Here is a 23502-nt window from a genome sequence, read left to right on the forward strand (position 1 = left end):
GTGACAATTTTATTTCCTTTATTATATTCAAACCCCATTTGTTTTATAAAAAAAAATATTTTCTAAAATTTTAAAAGGCGGACTAACATTTCAAATGAGCTAGATGAGCCAAGCATATTAATCGAATCAAACAAATCGATTGAGTTGGACATACCAAACAAGTTAGCCAATTGGTACAATTCAAACACACCTATGCAAGATGCTTTGCTTGTCGACCATCATTAGCCCGATCAGCATGCTCGAGCCGCCCAACTCAAAACTCCGCAGACAAGTTTATCTATCAATGTCACAACAATTTACTAATAGCTTGAAGAGTTTCTTTTATCCGTTTGCTAGTTTCGAAATGCAATTACTCGACGACATAAAGAGTGATTCTTTCAAATTTCAAGACAGAATAGAAAGAAATCCAGATGATCCACACAATGCAAATATCATTAGGAGGGCAGCCAAAGAGCTTGTGTGGAATGCCAGTATCTACTGCATTAGCATCAGTAAATAGGCACTCTACTTGCTAAATTACATTGTCGATGTTTCACAGGAGAAAAATCCTTGGAGCGAAGGTGAATGGTGAAGCTATCCGCCGTAGTCGCCCTGGGCAAACTTGCTCTCCGGATAAAATGTTGCAACCACTGGATTGCCCCCAAACTTCCGTCCGTTTAAAGCTTGCCGAGCTTTGGTAGAGCCATCAACATCAGAATACTCCAAAAATACCTGATGGAAGATCAATGGATAGTTCAAAGAGATGCGATAATGGTCACAACGCGTCATCCAATAGGAAATAATTTGAACAAAACCGAATAGCCCAAAACCAATACAGCATCATCTCTACAAACCTTGCCGATACCAGGTACAGGCTCTCCGTTCGGTCCAGGACGAGGGATAATAACATTCACCAAATTACCTGCAAAGATGATAAATCTCTGAGGGATTACAAGCAATTTTTTGGTTGTGAAATAAAAAAGCGAATCAATTCATCACATTAAGCGGAAACGTTAGGAATCAAAATGTGCAGTTGATTGCAATGGTGAGCCATAGCATACCATATTTTCCACCTTCTCCTCTCATATCTTCCATTATGTCTTCGTATTCCTCATCATCTTTGAGTTCCTCCTCATTGACCACCTGAGTTAGACATAATACTTTGGTGGGAAGTGATCCTGCCTGATACACTAGCTTCTGCATCGAAAAGATCAATCAAACGTGACCATGTCTTCATATAACACTAAAAGTAAACCAAGCACCGGTAACATTAGAAACACATTTAATGTATAAAAAAAAATCAGTTGAAACAAGAACATTCAACTTGGATAGACTCATAAGACCGTTAACAAAGAAGCGCATGGTAAGTAACATTTCCCTTTTCCAATCTAGTGCTTGTGATCAACTTCCATGTTGGCTTCAATTACTACACTAAGAGCCAAATTATCAACACAACCAAATTGACTTGATGCACAAGAATCTGACTGTATGAAACAACACAGGTCAAAATTTATAAGCTATCACTTCAGGTTTAGGCATAGAGTCAGTTGGGGCTGGTAATATGGATTTTATCCCTCCATTAAGCTCTATTCAAGGCTATACTATTAGTAATATTCAAATGGATTAATTCATCTCTTATTTCATTAACTAGAGTTTTATCTCCCCAATGTCTTACACTAAGCACTCTAACTAATCCATCTCATCTAACTATAATCTATGGATAGAGATAAACCTCATATGGGAATTAGACCATAAGAATCACACAATATGCTTAAGACTGAAGAAAAATTATAGTATCCGAGCCTCTAATACATACCTGTAATGCGACCTGCTGCTGTGCATGCAACAAAATACTTTCTTGCTCTGGTCTGGGCTGAACTGTACCTTGGTTTGCACGCCTAACAGTGAGGGTCTTATCACCCATCTTAATACCATTAAGAGCAGCACAAGCAATGTCAGTGACAGACAGATCTTGGTAGACACAAAATGCATAACCCTTTGAATTGCCAGTTTCCCTGTCCTTGACAAGGTCAAAACCTCGAAGAGGCCCAAACGACTCAAGTAACTCCCTGACTTGTGCTTCTGTGAAGTAGTAGGGAAGACCACCCACAAAAATACGGTCAGGACCCTCAAGCCCACCTGCAGAGCCTGCCGTCAAGCCAACTGCAGCAAGATTAAGATTGGGGTTTGGCTGGCTTGGGCCAAGTGCAGCAGCAAGAGAAGGATTGTAGTCACTAGGTCTTCTTAGTTTCACTGGTGTCCCCTAAAATGTAACAAGACCACGCTTACAAGAGTTGCTTATGATAATATCAAATTCATATGCTGTTTAATTTAAAGAACTTTGAACCTCAAATATGATTCCATCCAAGGCCATTGCATTGCTTGCTTCCTCAACAGATCTCATTTCCACAAATGCAAATTTCTTATCATGATTTATATAGACATTAACAACTGCATCACCTATTAAAAAAAACAACCATACAAGCATAAATAATCACAAATGTACCAAATTAAAGGAAATGCTCATAAAGTTGATTCTGCTTGAGGACTAACCAGGACCAGCTGTATTTCCTCCAATGACAGACATCACCTGGCTGAAGAACGTTGCAACTGACTGAAGATATCACACAAAAGAATCATCAGTCAGTCTTTTCAATCATAGATGCTTATATGAAACTTGAATTCTAAGATATGCAAGCTTTGACAATCACACATAGCCAAAAAAGAAAATCTCAAAAAACACCATAAAGAAAAATGCTTAGTAAACAAGGCATAGGAAAGATCCCAACAAGATTGGAATCCAAAAACAAGATCCCAAAAGGTTTTATGTTCATCTGACAAGATCCCAAAAGGCTCAATTAGACACATCTTGGCTTGCTTATTAAGGGGATCATGAATTATGGATTATCAGTTAAATACAAACAATTTTCACCTCTACCCAAACCCATACGTGCCTTTTAACCATTTGACTAGATTTAAGAATGGAGAGAAAGAAGGCATATACAAGGAAGCCAATGCATATAAGAGAAATTGTAGAAGTCTACATATAATTCTAAAATAAATATTTTTGTTAAATTGGTGAAATAGATCCTACAATCTAATCATATGAATTTCACCAGTACCTAGGTAAGATTTCTGAAGTCTCACCTATAATATTATTGACTACAGACAGTAAAATAAACAAGGTGGTCTCACCTATAAATAAGGATCGTCAATTATGGATCATCAGGTAAATACAAACAATTTTCACATCTACCCAAAGCTATACATGCCTTTTAACCATCAAACTTGATTTAAGAATGGAGAGAAAGAAGGCATAGACGAGGAAGCCAATGCATATGAGAGAAATTGCACAGTAAATTTTTTATTAGTTATGTTGATTAACATAGGATAAATCGTAAAAATTGCATAGATGATATGATATATTCCATTAACTTATATTAAATAAAAAAAATTAGTGGTATTTGGACTAAAGTAGACATTTCAGAAAAAGATAGAGTACGTGTTATACAGGTAAAGGTAAACCATAGGCAGAAAGTTTACCCCAAAACATACTGCTTCCAGAAACAGTAGTGTATAAATTTCTAAATATGGCAAAATATCAAAGGAAACAGGAGACAACCTGTTCATTAGCACTGGGAGGAAGACCGCCAACATATACCCGCCGAGCGTGCCGAGTAGCCTACAGAAGCACAGGGAGCATTCAAATTATATATTCTAAATAAACTTATCTTTCAGTGTATATTGATAATTACCACACCTGCTGTGTCATAGCTTGCACAGGCATCAGAGGGAGTGTTGGAAACTACAAAAGCAGAAAGACAACATAAGCACCCAAAAACAAACAAGAATTAGAGATAGGGAAATAAGGCAAGCACCTGTCCAGCTGCCAGAGGGAACATGTTAGGAAACATTCCAGGGATGGCTGGAGTGCTAGCTGGCAGCTGACCTGTATAAACAAACTGAATAGTATAACAGGATGTAACACCAAATGTACTAGAATAAGCAGCAGAGAAATATATGCTGCATCATTGTTTTATATCCTCGCAGACAGGAGATCTGGTCTGGCTTCTGAAATACAATTCATCACAAAAGAAAAATAATCTCAACTTTCAAGTATTGGAATATTAATATAAGTAATTGCCAGTTGAAGACGAACAAGAACCACCAAACCAGTGCATTGATTCCTCGTTCATAAAGCTACAGGAGTCGGTTCACGCCACTGGCAGCACAGTGGGACAAGTGGCCCAATGATGCCTTCTTACAACAAGATATATACACAAAACAAACAAGCAAACACCAAAAACAAGAAACAACCAAAATTTTGCTTAGTTTCTGTATGAAGTGACAAAGTGAAATAAATACTGAAAAATAAAACATGAAATTATGTAAGTATATAATGCACGATAGGCAGATACACAGGTGTACAAATGCATTGCTTACCGAAGTAAACACCACATTCTTGGAGCAATACCTTCATCTAAAATAAATTCACTCACTATTGATTAACAAAAACCAAGAGCTTTTAACTACAGAGAAAATATACCTGTGGCTGTGGCAGTTACACCAGGTACCATAGCAGTAGCAGGTGGAGCCATGTCAAATCCACTGATCCGTTTGCTGTTTTACACAAAAATCAATCTCGATCTTTCATTACTTGAAGTAGTAGAAAATGAATAAAAAGATAAGGAGGAAAAATAAAAAGGCATAGATCGCATTCCACACCACACTATCAATATCAAGCTAAAAAGGAGCAAAGTGTACCTACAAAATTTCATAATCATCAAAGTACTTTGAAAGATACAAATGGATGAACAAGTTGACTTCAAGCTTGTTCTACTTCTGAAATTTAAATTCTACGATAAAAATTTAAATTTATATACTCATTTGACCTACTTAAATTACCTAAGTTAAATTATTCACCTAAACCTTCACTACAAAGTTGATGAAACTACCACTTCCATCGTCCTTTTATTTCCTTATCATTCAATAGTACCTTATTGCATTCATCTTTAATACATCTTATTTGGATAAGATCTTTTATCTTCCTTTCTCTCGCTTTAGCGATTATGTTTTTTCCCTTCTTTAGTATTCAATTTTCAATATAAGCGTTCATAGATTTTATTTTTTTTCATTCACTGCTTTCTTGACTACCGTATCCTTGTTTGAATTTTTCTTGTTCTTATAAGTGTATAATACCTCATAGGCTATTAGTTTTTTCCTTTACTTTTTCATGTACTTTCTCATTCCACTACTAAGATTCTTTACTCAGTAATGCACGACCCGTTGACTCACTGAATACGCTCTTGGCTATTATTTTCAATTTTAATGGCATCTTATCTCATATCATACTCCTAATACTTGTTCTACTATCCTCTCCTTAAATATATTTTATTTTTCCTCCTTTAACTTCCACCATTTAATTTTAGGAGTCGTGCACATTTGTCTTCTATTGATATTATGATTGAGGCGCATATCCAACATTATTAACCTATATTGAGTAGTTAAGTTTTCTCTAGGGATAATCTTAAAATCGTTACAAATCTTTTTATCCTTCTTTCTAATCATAAGAAAGCCAATTTGCAACTTATTATTCTCATTTTTGAACGTGATAAGTATTCTTCTCTTTTTTAAAAAAAAACGTATTTGCTAATATAAGATCATATGCTATCGCAAAATCCAATATAATTTATCATTCTTCATTTATTGTTCCAAACTCATAACCCTCGTGCACCCTATCATACTCCTCATTGTTCACTCCAACATGTCCATTTAGATCTATTAAAATCATTTTGTTTGACGGAATATTTTATAATACCTCATCTAAATCATCTTAAAACCTAGATTTGGTGTTTTCATCTAATCGTACTTAAGGTGCATATATGCTAATTACATTAATAGTTTTTTTCGCCACCACTATCTTGAGAGCTATAATCCTGTCCTCTTTCTAACTACTACTACTACTTCATCCTTTAGCGAACTATTTACAACAATACATACTTCATTTCTTATTTTCCTTATTCCTGTATACTATAACTTGAAACTCAAATTCTCTATCATCTTTGCCTTCTCTCCTACTGATTTGTCTCTTATACACACAGAATATTAATTATCCTCCTAATCATCGTATCTACTATCTTAATGGTTTTACCAGTGAGCATTCTTAGATTCCATGTTCTAAATCTTAGTCAACTAGTTTTCTTATAATATTTATTTATAGCCAACTTATGATGTGATAACTTGCATATTTAACACTACACTCAAGTTCTCATAGAGATGTAGTAGTCCTTGTCAATACGTTACAGTTGGACTCTACAACACGAACTCTTGCATAGTTTTAATAAAGATATAACGGTCCTTGTGGAAATGTTACAGTCGAACCCTACAACGCATTCCTTCCCGGAAAGGACCTAGCATCGACATAATAATTTATATAATGAAAGTTAATACATATGATAAATTATAAATGTCAAATATAGTTCCCAAAAGCATTTTAATTATTTTTTGAGGGTCTTACGATCTGATCCTATAATCAGAACCTATGGGCCTCTTCCTGTTCTTAGTTACAATGCCAAACTTGACAGTCTTACTCCATAGATTAGTATAGATCTTGACAATCTAGACTCCATTGTTAAACAAGTTGAATGAATTAGAGTTGGAAGGTGTGAGGAGGAAGGTCATGCATACCTATTGTTAATGTTATAAAAATAATTCTAAGTTACTTGATATTGTAAGTGTTATAACTGTAAATAGAGTTCAACGGAAGATAATATCAATTTATCTAGGTTGGCAATTGTTGTTAAAGTGCTAGTTGTGTTTTACAGCACTAAGATCATGCAAATAACGCATTAGGCACCAAGTCAAGCAACAACAAACTTTTAAAAATGAGTGAAATAGATGTTTAGATATGATAAATTATTTTCTTTAGCAAAATGGAAATGTATGATAATGTAGTTACTAGTGCAGAAGTGTAAGAAATGATTTTCTAACTATAGAAGTCTCTTTATTACTGAGTTAGTGCTAGATGAACTGAACAATCATGTTCAAAATAGACCTCCAAGATGTATGAGGAAAACACACAAGGCAAGAAGCAAAAGGCAAAAGATGGAAAAGAACTACGTGAGACATAGACGAAGAGAAGATGTACACTAATTACCACACAAACTGAATCACAAATTCAAACAAGTCTTAAGTGTTTACGATCGAATTGTGCAAGTTATATCAACAATGTAACATACGCAACAAAACAAAAACCATTTTACAGTTCATAGCATGATCAACAATGGAAAGTTTACCTCTTTGATCTCGACCGTGAACGAGATCTTGATCTACGATCAGACTTAACCTTTGACCGAGATCGAGACCGTGAACGGTGTCTATGACGCCCATCCCTATCTCTATCACGATCCCTATGCCTGTAATTAAGAAACAATCAGGAACAAAAATCAAAAGTTAAAATTCTTTAATCCCCACTCAAAATTAATTCAGTGAGAAAATTCTTGCAGAATGCATGAACATGGAAAGGCCAAGAAACGTCTGATATTAGATCAAGAAAACAAGAATCAAAATGGCAGTTTTGAAACAATCCTGCAAAGGGGTAAAAAAATAGACATACAGGACTAACACAAAGTTAGAACTTTCAAACTTCATAAAATGGTGTGTTTGGGAAGAAGTTTTAAGAACAATATTTTTAAAATTCAGTAGATGCTATTTTCTCAACTTAACTTAGCAAGTTTGTACAAAAAACATGCTCCCATACAAGCAGAACTCTCATCTTGACTCTTGCCTTTTCTAGTGATACTCATCATCAATACTCAATAGGCTTTTAGACTAAAGTTTTTGGCATGCTAAGCATATTAGTTGGCAAGATAATTAGCATTTGTGGACCATAATGATATAACCAAAGCAAATGCTTGCTGCAGATGTAAACTTCAGTATACTACTGTAGACACTGGAATAAGGCTTGATGGATAAACCTTAGTACCTATCACCATCTCTGCTACGCCGATGATCATGATCTTCTCTATCGTGTCTATGCTCCCGCCTTTCACTTCTATCCTTGTGATCCCTGTGATGGCGGCGATCCTTGTCTTTGTCTCCTTCTCGATCTTTGTCTCTTTCCTTATCCCTTTCCCTCTCTCTGTTCCTTTCTCTGTCCCTGTCCTTGTCCCTCTCCCTATCTCTTTCTCTACTCTTTGAGGACGCCCTCTCATACTCATGAGAATCATACTGCAATGAAGTGCAAAGTTGGGGAAATTTCAAAAATTCTACAAAAAATTATGAAAATGTCACAAATATATAAATCCAGAATAATGAATCAAGATTTAGTTCAAACCACCCAATATAGTGTAATAAAGCTACTGGATATAATCTAAATGTACATATTCATCAATTTTAAATCCTGAAAATATGCCATTTGAGCCACTAGCATGTGAACATACCATTCATATAATTGTAGGTACAACAATAGTCAGCTCAAAGTCCTTATCTTTTCACATTAATACAAGATGAATCCACACACTAAATGCAAGATAAATCCATTCATACAGTGCTAATTGGTGATAACATAATAGATTATAGTCAAAACTTGAATTATAAAAGTTAAGATGTCTTAGATCTGTGAGTCATTAAGGAGATATTAATGAACATATTTTCATTAATAGGATAAAGGGTAATGGTAAATTGAAGAAAGAAATTTAGAGTATTGTGTGATCATCATGTGCTCCTTAGGCAAAAAGAAAATGAAATTCCAAGACTATGGTATGACTGACCATGTTTCATGAATTAGAATATCAGCTATTAGGAAAGGGCTCACCACGCCTCACAAATTAGAATATTAGTGATTAGGAAAGGGAGCATACAGAGGAAAGCAAGGAATGAGAACTAAGATGGATGTGTGGGGTTACTAGGATAATATAATAATACCTTTATATCAGAGCAATTAGTTGTAGGCTTGTAACTGCAATAGATAATAAAATGATGAAAACACAGTTGACATCGTACGGACATGTACAAGAAAAACCAATAACTTCTATAGTTTAGAGACGATTGTAGAGTATAAGAGGCCAAATAAAACTCTAACTTGTAACAAAAAAATGAACCGTATATTACTATTAATATAGCCTGCAAATGGAGGGAAAAGATCTATGTAGACGATGCTAAATAGCTGAGAAAAATATGGTTTGACGATGATTATGATGAGAAACTAGAATCTGAAATTAATTTCATCAGGCATAAATGAAAAAATGTGTTTCAAAATGTAAAAGAAGGCCGCCCGAGGAAAGAAGATTAAGCTAAATTCAACCCCCCAAAAACAATTATAACAATGATTTGTGACCAAAGAACGAACAAAAAAAACCCTATCCACTATGCAGGAACTGAAAGAACTTACTTGAGATTTGTGATCGGCAAGGACGTCGAAGCCGCTGCTTCTCGGCGCGGGCGAGGCGGCGCTTCCTCCGTAGTCGTTGTAGGAGTCGCCGTTGTCTTCGTATCTCCCGTCGTAATCCGCCATCATGAGCCACCGCCACCTTCCCCCTATCAACTTGCTAGCGACGAATTCTCCAGAACGCTTACTGAGCGATGCTGTCGCCGTTCTCTTTTACTAGGGTTTTGAAAGCCGGGCTGTGCCAGTTTAATTTATATTATTTGCAGGGGCAGGGGTGAGTATTGGTTAAAATCGAATCGTATTGAATTAATCGAAAATCGAATAAACTGATTTTTTTCGAACCAACCGAACCGACCAAATTTCCCAATAAAAATTGAACAAATCGAACCAAAATTTTATCGATTAATTCGGTTTTCGATCGAATTAACCGAATAAACCGAATTTTTTTAAATATTATAAAATTTTTACTAATAAATTAGAAATTTATATATTTATTTACTTAAAATTTATAAATTATTTTTTTAATTTAATTAATTCGATTAATTCGGTTTAACCGAATAAGAAATTTTAAAACCTAAACCGAACCGAATTAACTGATTTTTTTAAAAAAATCGAACTTCTGAAATAACCGAACCGAATTAAAAATTTGGTTCAGTTTGATCGATTTAATCGAATTTTTGCTCATACTAGTGATGCAACGAATTTTGAGAGAGAGAAAATGTCATTTCACCCTAATGTTTACTCCCTTTTTTTTTTAATATGCCCTTAAAAGTTAAAGATGATCAAAACATTCCGAATATTTAAAAAGTCCTAAGTTACTTAACAATATTAATAATTTAGAGACAAATTTTTAATTTAATTTACATGGTCCTAATTAAAATTGAATATAAATTCCATTCTAATATGATCTTGATAAAAAAATTATTATTATTTATAATTATTTTTAAATATGGTTTTATCTGGTTATTTTTTGTATCTCACCTTTTTAGAATTTTTTATAAAAAAATATAAATATGTTTTATAATTTTTTGGTTCATAATAGAATTATAATCTCTTCAAAATCTAAATTGATAAATTACCTTGTAAACATAAACCTTAATGAGTATTACACAGTTTATAAAGGGAAATTAGCATACAAAATTGTAAGTGATCCCACTGACATGCAAAATTCATCATTCATGTTGAATTTTTCATCTAAGTATCATTTTCCGTTTATAAATTTCAGGCTTTTGAGCCATTCTCTCAAATACTCATATTTATTGAAGCATTTAAAAAAAAAATAGCCTACGTAAGAATAGAGGATATTAAGCATGCTAATTTGGCAGGTATAAAAAACATACTGCACTTTATTTTGGAAGAATGATAATTTCTAACAGTTTATCAAATCTCAAACTCTAAAAATGGCACATGTAGAGTTTGTAATTTTGGAATTTAAATACATTCTACATTCAGCTGAGACAGTTGAATGAAGTAGAACTTCAAAATTGTGAAGAATATACAATCCCTTCGGTTTAAAAAACCTTCGAAGAAGTTCAACAATATTCCAAAGAAAAGGGAGGCAAAAAACCTCATTTGAGCTTGCGCGATGAAGAACAGCAGCACAATGATGCGCCGATTCAACTTGTAAATTAAGAATTTTTATTCAAACTGGTAGATGTTTGACACCGGATAGAATAGACTCGGCTTCACCTGCAAAATTGGAAAACAATATCAAATTGTTAGTCACCTGTATGCAGACCTATGTCAAGTTAAGTCCTTGGAAGTTAACTGTAAACCTGCTAGATTTTTCATATTAAATTCAGCTGGGACGTTTGCTTTGCTCTCGACTGCGGCTTTTGCGACAGCGATGCCAATGGCTACGCTTGGCATTAGATCCAAACCAGAGCAGATTGATGCAATGACTCCAGCAACCAAGCAGTCACCTGCTCCAGTGGGGTTCGCTACGGATGCATTGAGTGCGGGGAAATGGTAGGCATGAAATTCCACTCCCAGCTCGCCTTCATTCACAATCGCATGCGGCATCCTGCCAAGGCTAAGGCTGGCCAATTTGCTGCTCTTCAGGTCTTGGATTTTACTTTGCGGCCATTCTCTAAAACAAAGGAAAACACCAGCTTGACCAAGCGTTACAACAAGACATTTGATGCCTTTGCAAAGCACAAAAGAAATTGCAGGCTTCAGCATTTGAAATAAGGATTCCAGCGAGTGCGTGTTGCTTCCATTAGGATCCAGATGAAATTTGAATTCTTTTTCAGGCAGTAAAGAATTTGCCATTGCGATAAGCTCGATTTCATTAGGAGAAGCATAAGTTATCTGCGAAGGTAAAGCTGAATAGAATCGGCAGGGTATACTAGAATAAATCTCATCATAAAGAAAATGTTGACTTGATTATACTACTCACATGTTTCACAATGCTTGAGATTCTTGTAGATTTTTTAACTGACACCGGCTCAAACCAAACTGGTACCCCAGCTCCTGCTGCTACTGCAAGAAGCAAGAAAAGATTATGCAGTAGACAGTAAATATATATACGGAGGCTTAAATCCATTTCCTGAAATATAGCATATAGTCCATGTGTTTTGTGAATTTAAGAACGATAACTACAAGAACATGGTTCCCACTTCCCATTACTTAAAAAGTACAAAATTAATCTTAGTCTATAATTTAATGACTCAAATTGTAAGAGATAGAGACGACTCAAATACAAACTACACAGAACGGGTGGACAGGCACTGCCTAAAAAAACAATTATGCAATTAGATGATGGTTGTAAAATTAGTTTTGCAAGCATTCAATTAAGTATAAAAACAAGGTGGCAGAAGGCAGCCTAGAATCCAAAATCTCAAGCCACCTTTACAATGAGACTTAATATAATAAAACAGAACAACAAATTGTCTCTGTGGATAACAATAAGCTGATTCCCAACAAATCGATGACAGGTACAAATATTTTTTTATCTAATCAGTTTATTTCTAGTAATGCTCAAAACTATTTTTTTTTTTTGTTCTTTGCTTCCGATATTCAACACTTGATTTATAAAATACCATCAGTTGTACCATAGTGTTATGGATTTTTGAGGGGGCAAAAATCAAAAGGGTGCCTCAAATTATGCAAATCGTCAATAGGGGCTCCTTTTCAAAAAAAAAAAAAAAAATCAAAAGGAGACCCCACCATGTGTTTTGTACCAAAAATATCCATTATTCTAGCATTGTTATAGTAGCTACGAAGTTAGTGCTACAATATGAAAATTTGACAATTTCATTTTAATCAAAATTACTATAGATAGAACACTATTATATCAAAATATTATTTATTAACTTGGCCAAAATTACTTAAACTTCATCAAAATTGTTGCTATAACGATACAACAGTGTTGTATTAGCTATTACAGCATTGTAGTAGCTATAGCATAGCTGCTACAATAGAAAAGGTCAGATCACATTGGGTCTATTATACGCAGTCTTATCCTTCAACTCTTAGCCTGGCAAGATCCGAAAAGCTATTTCATTTCTTTCTATCCATCAATCCCACATTCATCGGCTCAAATGATAATGCCAGAATTTGTTTTCTGTTTTGTTGTGTCATGTCACTTATCCACTAACAAGGCAAGAGATAAGTCAAAAAGGCAACTTTGATCTTAGATTCTCAGACATAGCATCAAATATAAGAGAAAGGTTGCTCTTAGAAGAGCTAGTTTCCAAAAAACAAAGTAGAACAACAAACGTATTCAAGGCATCTTCAAAGTTGAATGCCTCTAAAACCTCTAAAATGAACAACTGATGCAGGAGGATCCGAAGATTTTTTATTACTATTTTTGATAATTTTTATTTTTAGTAATTTTCAAGGTTTTTGATATTAGAGTAGTTTTAGAAATTTTCATTTTTTTATATTTGAGGATTTTAAGTCTATTTAGAATTTTTAAGATTTTGAGTTTGTTAAGAAATTTTCTTTTCTGTACAAGTTAGGATTTCTTTCCTTTCTGTACAAGTTAGGATTTTGGATTTACATAAACATCTTGTTAGTTGATGTTTAATAATATTTTCGGCAGTGCCGTTTATTTCCCTATCTCCTAGTATTCTTCCGAATTAACAGGTTTTAGAAAATTTATTTTCAACATTCCCAGTCGATCAACGGAATCAATATTGTCCGCAGGATAATTGCTATCCCGTCCGGCATCAACAAGAGAAGCAAATTTAAAATAGAGTTGGTAAGTCAGCGTATTATGTTTGGTCATGTTCTTGAGTTGTAATAGCACCCTTTTGTTGTCTAGCAGCATGAACACTTTGGGTGAATCAATCAAACAAGGAACTTCTATAAAAGGTCTTTCCACTCATTCATCATAGAATGTGTTTTGGTGGTGCTATGAGATAGCAAATTCTCATATAAAATGAAATCAATCCTTCAGACATATTGAGAGGTGAACCTATCTAATCTAAGACAGAAAGGTAGTTCTTCTCTATTGTTCAAAGGCAAGGGGAAAACATGTAGCAACTTGCCTAGATCTCGTATTTCCCACACAGCTCGTTGATCAAATCAATGATTCCCTTCCCTTCTAAAACTGTTAGAAAGACTTTCATTTGGTATGTAGTGTAGCTCCTCAAGCTAGGTGCCCTCATCAAGGCAGGGCAAAAATGAAGGGAACATAGGGTCATCACTTCTTGTTTCTTTGTTTGTGTCCAGTGACTCCAATCCATTGTTTGTATTTGTTTTGTTATATACCGTATTTCTATTCTAATTAATTTGTAAAAATCACAAATTAATTTTTAATTTTGGATCCAACATTTTGGCTTTTAAGAGCTCAATTGAGTTGAGGTCTAATTAAGATTGCTTAGAGTTCATTCGGTTGGCAAGGTGATTAGGATCATGCAGGTTCAAATCAGGCTTGATTTGAACTCATTTTGGCTAGTTTAAGACTGAACAAAATCTTAGTGTGAGTTGGGCTGATGCAATCAGGTTTTGTTGCATATAGCTGGGTTGTGAGTTCCCTTAGCTTATTTATACCCCTTTTCTCTCCTCACTCTAACCCATACCCAACCCCCACTCCTCTTCTTTCTCCCTGCCTAACATCAGCAACTCACTTCCAATGAAGCTGTGCAAACTGAGTCACCAACAAGCAATGGCAGCCTTCCCTCTCCTTCAGCATTTGCCACCTTCCACAGGCAGCACTGCCCCCCCCCCCACACACACACACTCCCATGAGTATGCCTAAAAATATTATCAGACATCAAACAATTTATTTCCTATGTGAACTACTTAAATACTTCACTGCATCAAAAAATGTCAAAAAGAATCCGAAGTGATATACGTACTTTGGCAGGCAAATTCAAGTGATTGTGGATGCAAGTTTGCATCAAGAAGCAATACTGGTGCAGAGCATATATAGCTCTGAAATTGCTGCACAAAAAATGGAGTCAGGAACTTTTCCTGCAAGATGCAATTAGATGTGGAATTAGATATACAGATCAGTATGCTAAACATTCTTAGCAGTGTCACAGAGGACCATTGCTAACAAGATTATCTTACCACTGCATCAACACTTGCAACACCTGCTGCTAGTTCTCCATAGGAATCAAATAAATTTGTAACAACAGGAGTTGCAATACTCTTTTCCTGCAGGATACCTATACAAGTAAATTGTAAGTACAAAATCATGTACAATAAAATTCAATAACCGCGTATGTGAAGGTAACAAAATGTTCTTTACTAATGTAGTGATAGATCAGTGTGGCATTTAGGAAGTTATATGATCTTTATTAATGTAGCGATAGATCAGTGTGGCATTTAGGAAGTTATACTTTCATATTTAAATTTTATTTATATCCAATTATCTTGAAGCATGAAACAATAGGTTATCACAGGCAAAGAAACCTAATTTTATTATTATTAAGCATGATTGTGGGCTCACATGAAAGAAATTGCCATCTTGAGATTTAAAATAGTGTTATCAAATATTCAGCCTATTACACACACTATAATGTGCTTGCATATGCTTATATACCAGTGTCATCGCATTCATGAATTGGTAATGGTGAGATGAGGAAAACAATAGAGTAATTATGAATAAGTATGCAAACAAGCTTGTGTGATACACCTTGAGTCATCGTGTTATCAGCTTCTTCGATATCCTATTTTACATTGAAAGACATGATTGAATAGGAAATAAGGATTCAAACAAGAACATCTTGGAAATTCGTATCCACAAAGTAAGAGTTTAAAGTAGCACAATATGATTTTAATGATATGTTTGGGTATAGTTTGTGATTAAATTAGAGCATCAAATGATAGATTATTGAAACTGTTATATGTATTGATTAGTATTGATGTATCAAAATAACAGTTGAAAACTCATTTAATTAATTAATTAACTAGTCCAAGATGAGGGATATACTCTAATCCACCAATACGGGTTTGGTCATGTTGACATGGTAGTTATCTTTTATATAGAACTAGTTATTATTATCCAAGTCAAAATGAAAGTGTGCCAATGTTGTATCACCAGGGTTAATTATTGTCGTAGCCTGAGTCTTAAGAGTTGTCATACATGGTCAAATCAATTGGTTGGGGTATAAGGAGTATGTTATGCATCTTTGACTTACCGCTTCTAGCTTGATTATAGCGTATGACAATTCAAGTCATCAATGTTTAACTGGGGTATCATGTGACTTCAAGAATATTACCAGGCATGTGATGGTCAGGGTTACCTATGCCTCACACTAGGATCATGTGGCCAAGGGCCGAGGGGTAGTGGGATGTGTGAAGGTTATAATATTTGCTAATGCCTTATCTAGGACCATGTCTTGAAGATGTTATAGATCTTTGATGGCTAGTTGCTACCTAACCAAAGATTGCTGTGGGTCCCATGGTCATTACTAATTACAACTATTAAAGTTGTGAAGCTTTATCAAGAGATCATAGAATCTTGGTTTTACACTGAGATGGTTGTTGAGTTGATTTGGATAATCCACCCAACTTTATGCATTAAGCATGTGTTTGTTTGTTCATGTAAGTGAATAGAAAGAGTCACGATGGAGAGTTTTAACTTATATAAAGATAGATAAACTTGGGTAGGAGGTGATGTTGCATTCACCTTTCTCTATTTATTATCATTTTTTTATTCTTCGTTCTCTAATACTCTGTTTGGATGGGGTGGGGGAAGGTTCATTAACGGAAGGGGAAGGGAAGGGAAGGGAGGGGAAGGGAAGGAAGGGGAAGAGAAGTAACCTTGTTTGGGAAGAAAAAAAAGTTTATGTGGAAGGAAAGGAAAGGAAATAGAAATTAAATATATAGAAGGTCAAAAATAACCTCCATTTCTTCCCACCTCCTCGGCGATAATAATCAGCAGAAAACAAGTTCTTCCCACCTCCTCAGCGATAATAAGCAGCAGAACAGAGCAGAGCAGGAAGAAGAACCAAAAGGTTGAACTTTGATCAGCAGGTGAGGTGCGCTTCTGAAACCCCTTCTCCTTCCACTTTGTTTCCCCTTCCGAAACCACGAAAATCAGAATATGGAGTCGCTGCTGTCCTTGAGCCATTCCTCCATGTGCTGGCCCTGTAGCGTCACTAGCTCCGAACGCTCCAATCCTACTTTGCTTTCCAGCGGAAGGCCTATAATTCAGCGGAGGGAGCAACAAAGGTCCTAATACCAAGCTTGCCGGAGGAGGCCGATGGCAGCGCGAGTTCGTCTCCGATCAGCAGCTTCTTCTGGGAGTGGAAACCCAACATCGCGGTCCACTACGAGAGATCTGGCTCTCACAACGTCGGCGCCCCTGCAGTGCTCTTCCTCCCCGGCTTCGGCGTTGGCTCCTTCCACTTCGAGACCAAGTTCAGCATTTCGTCGTCCTCTCCGTTCCCGTGCCGGTGCCGCGCTTCCGCCGCCTCGATTTAGAAACGATGGCAAGAGATCGATTTAGATTTAGAAGGGTAAAATTGGAAAATACCTTTAATATTTTTCTTCCCCTTCCTTACACCCCAATTTGGGGTGTAAGAAATTGTGCCTATTCATGGGCATGGGAGGGGACAACTTCCCCTTCTTTCCCCTTCCCCTCCTTATCTCACCCCATCCCAAACGGAGGTAAAATTTTTTTTTCCCCTTCCTTACCTTTCCCTCCCTTTCCCTCACCTCCTCCCAAACAGGGAGACTCTCCTACTAGTGTTGTTCACAATTATTACCTTGTTGTAATCCCCAGGTTCGACTGTGGCTAATTGTTAGGTGAACTACTGCTATTATTGATCTAAGACATGACTACTATTGGGATTATAATTTGACATGACGCTTTTATCTTTTCATTGGTTTGCTACACTTTTGTTATTTTTACTTTATATTTATTAAATATGTCTTATTGTAAACTTCAATAGAGTTTTACTATTTTACACTTTGTGGTACTTATTATTGTGCTTGTGTGAGAATCATCTATGAAGTATTGTGTTAAGACATGTTGCGAGCATTTCCACAGCCTAGTCCAATAGCCAAAATAAGAGTGTGTCTGTAGAATTGTGTGTGGCTAAGAAGAGCTCACCCATGGCATGACAAAATAAATCATAAACAAAAGAAAATATTCATAATGGATAAAAATAATTTTAATACAAAAAAATATTATAAAAATCATCGACCAAATTCAGATTGAAAAATAAGTTCTGCCCTATGAAAATTAATTTCAAACTATAAATGCATCAAAATTTAATATATTGATTGCAAGATATATTTAATGCAGCCAGAATTGAGAATAGGAAGGAAACAAAGAATTTGAATATATTGATGTAGCAAACTAATTCAAATTTGTGTGAACTAATAAAGAAAAATGAATATTCATAATGGATAAAAATAATTTTAATACAAAAAAATATTATAAAAATCATCGACCAAATTCAGATTGAAAAATAAGTTCTGCCCTATGAAAATTAATTTCAAACTATAAATGCATCAAAATTGAATATATGGATTGCAAGATATATTTAATGCAACCAGAATTGAGAATAGGAAGGAAACGAAGAATTTGAATATATTGATGTAGCAAACTAATTCAGATTTGTGTGAACTAATAAAGAAAAATGAAGCCATATGAGGCTATTCGAGGAAATTTTTTTTTTTTTTTTTTTGAAATAGTAAGTTCAAAAAAGTACTATACTTTATTTGGATATGAAAATTGGAACTAAAAAATGCATTAGTTACCTTCTGTAGCGAGTCCAGCTGATTTCCAGTACCTGAGCAGCATCTCTCCTTTAATTGGACATAAACAAAATTGTTGTAAATAAAAGGATCCTGTAAATTTTGAAAATACAATAAATTCATTCACCTGCCATGTCAAGCCCAACAACACTGATCATGAAAGGTCTAGCTCCAAGTTTACACATACATTCAGCAATATTCCTTGCCACTCCTCCACTCACATACTGAACCTACATAGGCTTTCTACAAATTAGGAAGAACCTAAGAACCAAGCATCTTTTCAACTTTGATAAGAATGATGAACCACAGTCAATCGAATAGCAAATTCTTGTTAGATAAAACAAAACAAGAACTTAAGTGCACTATTTATCTTATGTAGCTTAGTGTTTTAGCTGTGGCAGCATGTCAGTACAAGATCTGGAGTAGGCAACCAGTATCTAAGACTTTGACAGATAACTACGCAACATGTCAGGACCCAAATTATTAAATCAATCCCTCAACTATGAATAAATCAATCCTCACACAAAAACTTGTTGAAGCATCAATGAGTCACAACAAAATCAAATCCTGAGCTCAGCTCCTCTGCAATTTTCCATGTCAAAGATATACTAGCCCATTCCCAGCTACATATTGTCCCAAATCATTCTTCATTATTGCACACCCATGATATTCTTCTATTAACCAATGCATTCGCCAAATCAAAATGTAGATTTGTGATTTCACTTAAACCTAATGGTGCTCAATCTGCTCTATAATCATGGGTTTGGAACAGATGCAGAGATCTACTGCAGTAGAGTTGATTCCGATGCAAATTACAATGTGACCAATGAAGTCTAAACTTACTACAATCAAAGCAAAGCAACAAGCTGCGAGCATCCAGCATTAAACAGTCAAGCCTACCCAAACCAGAAGCTTTCTAGCATAAATATCAAATATATACCAACAAGCGTGAGCCAAACCATTAGCACAAGCATCAAATCTGGATCTGAATGGAAAATACCTCCCCAGGGTTAGTAGTTCGAGGAGCAAGATCATTATAAGGTTTGGCGTGGATGTCTAAAACCATGCCACCAATTAAGACAGGAGAAGCACTGACAGAGTCTGATGCTGATGCAGACATACTGAGTGGATTCTGAATGAAGAAAACAACATACACCAAACAGAGAAACACAGACCAAATTCATTAGAGGTAAATTAAGAACAAGTTTTTAAGATGATTTACATACCTGAGTAAGATCTTGAGAGGGAGGTTGAGGAGGGGCAAGATGGCGAACAAGGGAATCCAATCTCCTGTGTAAAGCACTCTCCATGTTGGATTACTGGTCAAATTGGTGGGTCAAATGGTCAATGGACCAGAATGAGAAGAACCATACATACAATGTCTAGTAAATTTCAGAGCTAAAAATGTTTCCAGAACATAATGATCAAGTCTCAGTCCATATGTTCAATCATATTATGTATTCCTAGTATCTCAAAAAAAATTTACATATAATAGGGGAAATAGTGTAAGCAGGCAAATAAAATTAAGATATGTCTACTACACAAAAGGCATGCTCATGGACCTTCACAAACAAAGAAGGCATGCTCCATATCCATTGAAAACTAAACTACACATGCTGGAATTCTGCTCCATAATGATGGATAAAACAATGAGCTCTTCTTGGTTGTGAACAATTCTATTAGCAGACCATGTCGTGTGTTGGCCATTAGATCATACCACAGAGACACTAGACCATGCGCATTAAATGTCCTCATGCAGCATCATGGGCAAGCATAGATAACCTACATACAAGCACCATAGCGGTACAAGGCAATACAAATCTCCAATACCATAGAGAGATAAATAATTCTAGCAAGTCTATAATAAGCAATCTCTCAGAAATGAAAAAAAAAAAAAAACTGCAGAATAGCAACAAGCAGAAAATTGTAGGAAATCTAAAAACACATGCAAAATTATAATCCCAATAATATAAATATAGGGCATTGGATTAGGAGATCCTAACAAAAAGTCAAGCACATAGATAGACAAGTGCAAAGTGAGAAAGGTAAATGCAAATGCTCCATGATAGCATCAATCTATCAGCCTCTAATACATATGCAGGATCCCTAACAAGTATCACTTATCTCTCAATGCTCATGCACCTGACTCATATTCAACACAAGAAAATGGATGAGAAACCCAATCAACCCAAAGGGACTTTTTAGCACAAAGTGCCATTAAGGTAACATGATCCCCAGCTAGGCATTAGCAACCCTAATCATCACATGCCCACAACATTAACAAAGTCGCATGGTCCTCAATTAAGGATCAGCGGCTTTATTTGTTACACACCCATAACATGAAGTTATGTAATTCCCAATTAGACATCAGCCTTAACCATCATATGCTCTATAATATCCCAACAGTCATGTGATCCCCAGTTAAGTATTAGCAACCACCGTCACATGCCCCCAAATAATGTCCATAGGACTCAGGCTAAAAGCCCTCAGTCAAACATGTCCAATATGCATGTAAACAATCTTGGTATATTCTAACTAACATCCTGCACCATGTATAATTGGTATTCTACAACATGTTTGGTAAGAATATCACACATAGCATGTCCAACAAAGTAGCAAGCCACATAAATAATCTCTAAAATATAAAATAATCAGCAATATAAGATCAGAACCCTAAGCATGTATCATCAATACAAGAGAGTAACACAAAGCATGCTTCATTACATAAACAATGTGCATGCTAAATGAGCTAAGCATTCTATAAACACGAAGAATACAAGGTATACATAAAGCAACACCAAGCAAATGAACTAAAAAGGTAAATAGAACCTACATCAAGTTCAGTTTCAACTAGACCATCTACCATCCCAAGGTTGAGCTCGTCTTGATGTCATCAACGGTTTTTGGACAAACAAGGGCAACAATGCAGCTCATGACTTATCCACAATCTCTTAGGTTTGGCCAAAATCTCTCCTTTCTTCTTTAATACCAATGGGTAAAAACACTCAATCACCACTTCACGTTTCACAAATACATCTCACGCACCCTACTGCAAATCGATTAAAGAAGGCTGTGAATCCATCAAGTTGTAGATCACAATTTAGGGGGAGAAACATCTACAGTTACAACACACAATCATACCCTTTTTTAGCCCAGTCCCTTCTATAGACTAATCATCTCTTGGTTGATCCTCTAACTTGATAGACGTACTACTAGTAAGGGGGTGAGGATCCAACCTCAAACGAAGGATCATACTCGACAAGAACTCTCTTCGAAAACCTTCCTTCGCTGCTGAAATCCCGCGAGCTGACCCTCTACAACTGTTACCCAAACGAAATCCTACCGATATTGGACGCACTAGTAAAAATGCGAATCCTCAATGGTTACCTTCTCAGCACAAGAACTAATAGTTCGCTACCCGACGCAAAGGAGAAGTTGCTGCTCACAGTCGAGAAGGCCGCCGCCACTCTAGAAAGGAATAGCAGGCCGAGTATTCGATGTTCAAGGAGGAGCACTGCAGGCCGGGCGCCATTCTCCCCGGATCTGGTCGGAGGGGACGCAGTTCTTTGCTATCCCGTTGGCGCACAGGGAAAGAGAGGCAGCATCTCGCAGCGCTGCTCGTGCAGGGGGAGGGAGGAACGCGCAACGGGAGCGGTAAGACGTCCCGAGAAGGAGGACGGCACGCTTCTGGCTCAGTCCGCCCTTCTTCTCACCCGCAAGGGGTGGACTAGCTCGTTCTCTCCGGCGGAAGGGCTCGGCTCCGATTCGTCGAGGTCTCGCGGTGGGGAAAGGCCGGAAGGAAGGAAGCAGGGGCGGTGTGCGTGTGACTCGAACACTATAAAAGGCCTATTTATTTTGCAAGTAAATTATCGTAAAAAAATAATTTATTAAGTAAATAAAAGTATAATTAACGATAAAGCAAACAGTGCCGTAAAATCAGTGAATTATAAAATGGAGGGAAAATTTTATTGAAATATTTATGATTTATTAGTAATCATATTTTAAGATATAATGGCCTTCGATATAAAATAGGATCGTTTTAAATTTAAATTCTGAAGAATTTGAGATGAGATTAAATTAATTATTAATGAACTAATGAGGTTATTATGTATTGATGAAAGATACATTTTTTCAAAGGAGTAAAAGAAATATGAGCTAAGTGCTTTGACTTTTCGATTTTCAATAGTGTCTAACATTCAACCTCATTAAATATTAGTCACCTACATAATGAGCGGAGGAGGTGCATTTATCACAAATGCTGTAAAAATTTGTCTCTTTCGATATGACTGACGAAGCTTTGTGAAATAAAGAATTTAAGAATTATTTTGATGAGATTTCGATGATGTTTAAATTATTATCGAACCTCCAAATAGTATGATAGAGTGAAACAAGTAATACCCTCGGGGTATAACTGAGTTGGTTATAACAGAACAGAGTTATAAAAGTGGATAAGAGTTCGAATCTCGACGAAGTTGAGACAATGCTCTCCTCTGTCGTGGTCAACTGCAGCTTCTCGATTTAACTTTTCACATATGATCGTGAAATTGATCATGTAGAACTAAGTCAGCCAAATTCATAAGTCGACAAGATAATTTATTTAGTTCAGGATTGCAATAAAGAGATGATGACCTTTACCTCAAAGGTTTTTTCAAGACTGTCTCATGAGATATTTCGCACATGTCATGATCTATTAGAACAACATCAGTTACCAACTGTGGCAAAATTTAAAAGGTTAGTTGGGGATGGAATCCATATCTTTATTCGATTGATTGGTTACGTAGACAGATCTCGAACCGTCCCCACTCATGCGTTGACAAAAATCTCACTGTCCCAGAGTTGAGCCCCCCACTGGACCATAGGCCATATATATGGCATATACAAACACACACTAGTAAATTTCAAACCACGTCCAAATGCACACTAGTAAAACTCAAATGACATATATGTCATTCTTAAATTATATATCCATCAAA

At 35.9% G+C, this 23502-nt stretch overlaps 2 protein-coding genes across 2 annotated transcripts; both read right to left on the reverse strand.

The window, feature by feature from the left end:
* Positions 1–295: 295 nt before the first annotated feature.
* Positions 296–9572, reverse strand: LOC141827317 (splicing factor U2af large subunit B-like). Its single transcript, XM_074714537.1, has 13 exons — positions 9371–9572; positions 7964–8208; positions 7275–7394; positions 4526–4599; positions 3858–3928; positions 3740–3784; positions 3602–3661; positions 2533–2593; positions 2327–2439; positions 1796–2242; positions 1041–1176; positions 834–901; positions 296–711 (listed from the first exon to the last, which is right to left on the reverse strand). Exons 1-13 carry the CDS (start codon positions 9494–9496, stop codon positions 574–576), a joined length of 1704 nt encoding a protein of 567 aa, XP_074570638.1. The 5' UTR covers positions 9497–9572; the 3' UTR covers positions 296–573.
* A 1140-nt stretch (positions 9573–10712) lies between these two features.
* Positions 10713–22320, reverse strand: LOC141827824 (pseudouridine kinase). Its single transcript, XM_074715154.1, has 10 exons — positions 21917–22320; positions 19756–19848; positions 19530–19661; positions 18657–18759; positions 18533–18580; positions 14888–14985; positions 14674–14788; positions 11766–11848; positions 11143–11677; positions 10713–11056 (listed from the first exon to the last, which is right to left on the reverse strand). Exons 2-10 carry the CDS (start codon positions 19837–19839, stop codon positions 11010–11012), a joined length of 1245 nt encoding a protein of 414 aa, XP_074571255.1. The 5' UTR covers positions 19840–19848; positions 21917–22320; the 3' UTR covers positions 10713–11009.
* Between the last annotated feature and the right edge of the window lie 1182 nt (positions 22321–23502).

The sequence above is a fragment of the Curcuma longa genome, chromosome 4, assembly GCF_044706935.1.
Source record: "Curcuma longa cultivar G26 ecotype Majalengka, Jawa Barat chromosome 4, ITB_CL_G26_1.1, whole genome shotgun sequence".
In the NCBI taxonomy this organism is placed as follows: Eukaryota; Viridiplantae; Streptophyta; class Magnoliopsida; order Zingiberales; family Zingiberaceae; genus Curcuma; species Curcuma longa.

Excerpts from the sequence above, each read along its gene's own strand:
- LOC141827317 (XM_074714537.1), bottom strand. The coding sequence starts at position 9,496 with ATGATGGCGGATTACGACGGGAGATACGAAGACAACGGCGACTCCTAC. Across the intron at positions 8,209-9,370 it reads TTGCCGATCACAAATCTCAA|TATGATTCTCATGAGTATGA; the intron begins GTAAGTTCTTTC and ends ACTTCATTGCAG. Across the intron at positions 2,440-2,532 it reads AGGAAATACAGCTGGTCCTG|GTGATGCAGTTGTTAATGTC; the intron begins GTTAGTCCTCAA and ends TTTTTTTAATAG.
- LOC141827824 (XM_074715154.1), bottom strand. The coding sequence starts at position 19,839 with ATGGAGAGTGCTTTACACAGGAGATTGGATTCCCTTGTTCGCCATCTT. Across the intron at positions 11,678-11,765 it reads TCTCAAGCATTGTGAAACAT|ATAACTTATGCTTCTCCTAA; the intron begins GTGAGTAGTATA and ends TTACCTTCGCAG. Across the intron at positions 11,057-11,142 it reads TAATATGAAAAATCTAGCAG|GTGAAGCCGAGTCTATTCTA; the intron begins GTTTACAGTTAA and ends CCAATTTTGCAG.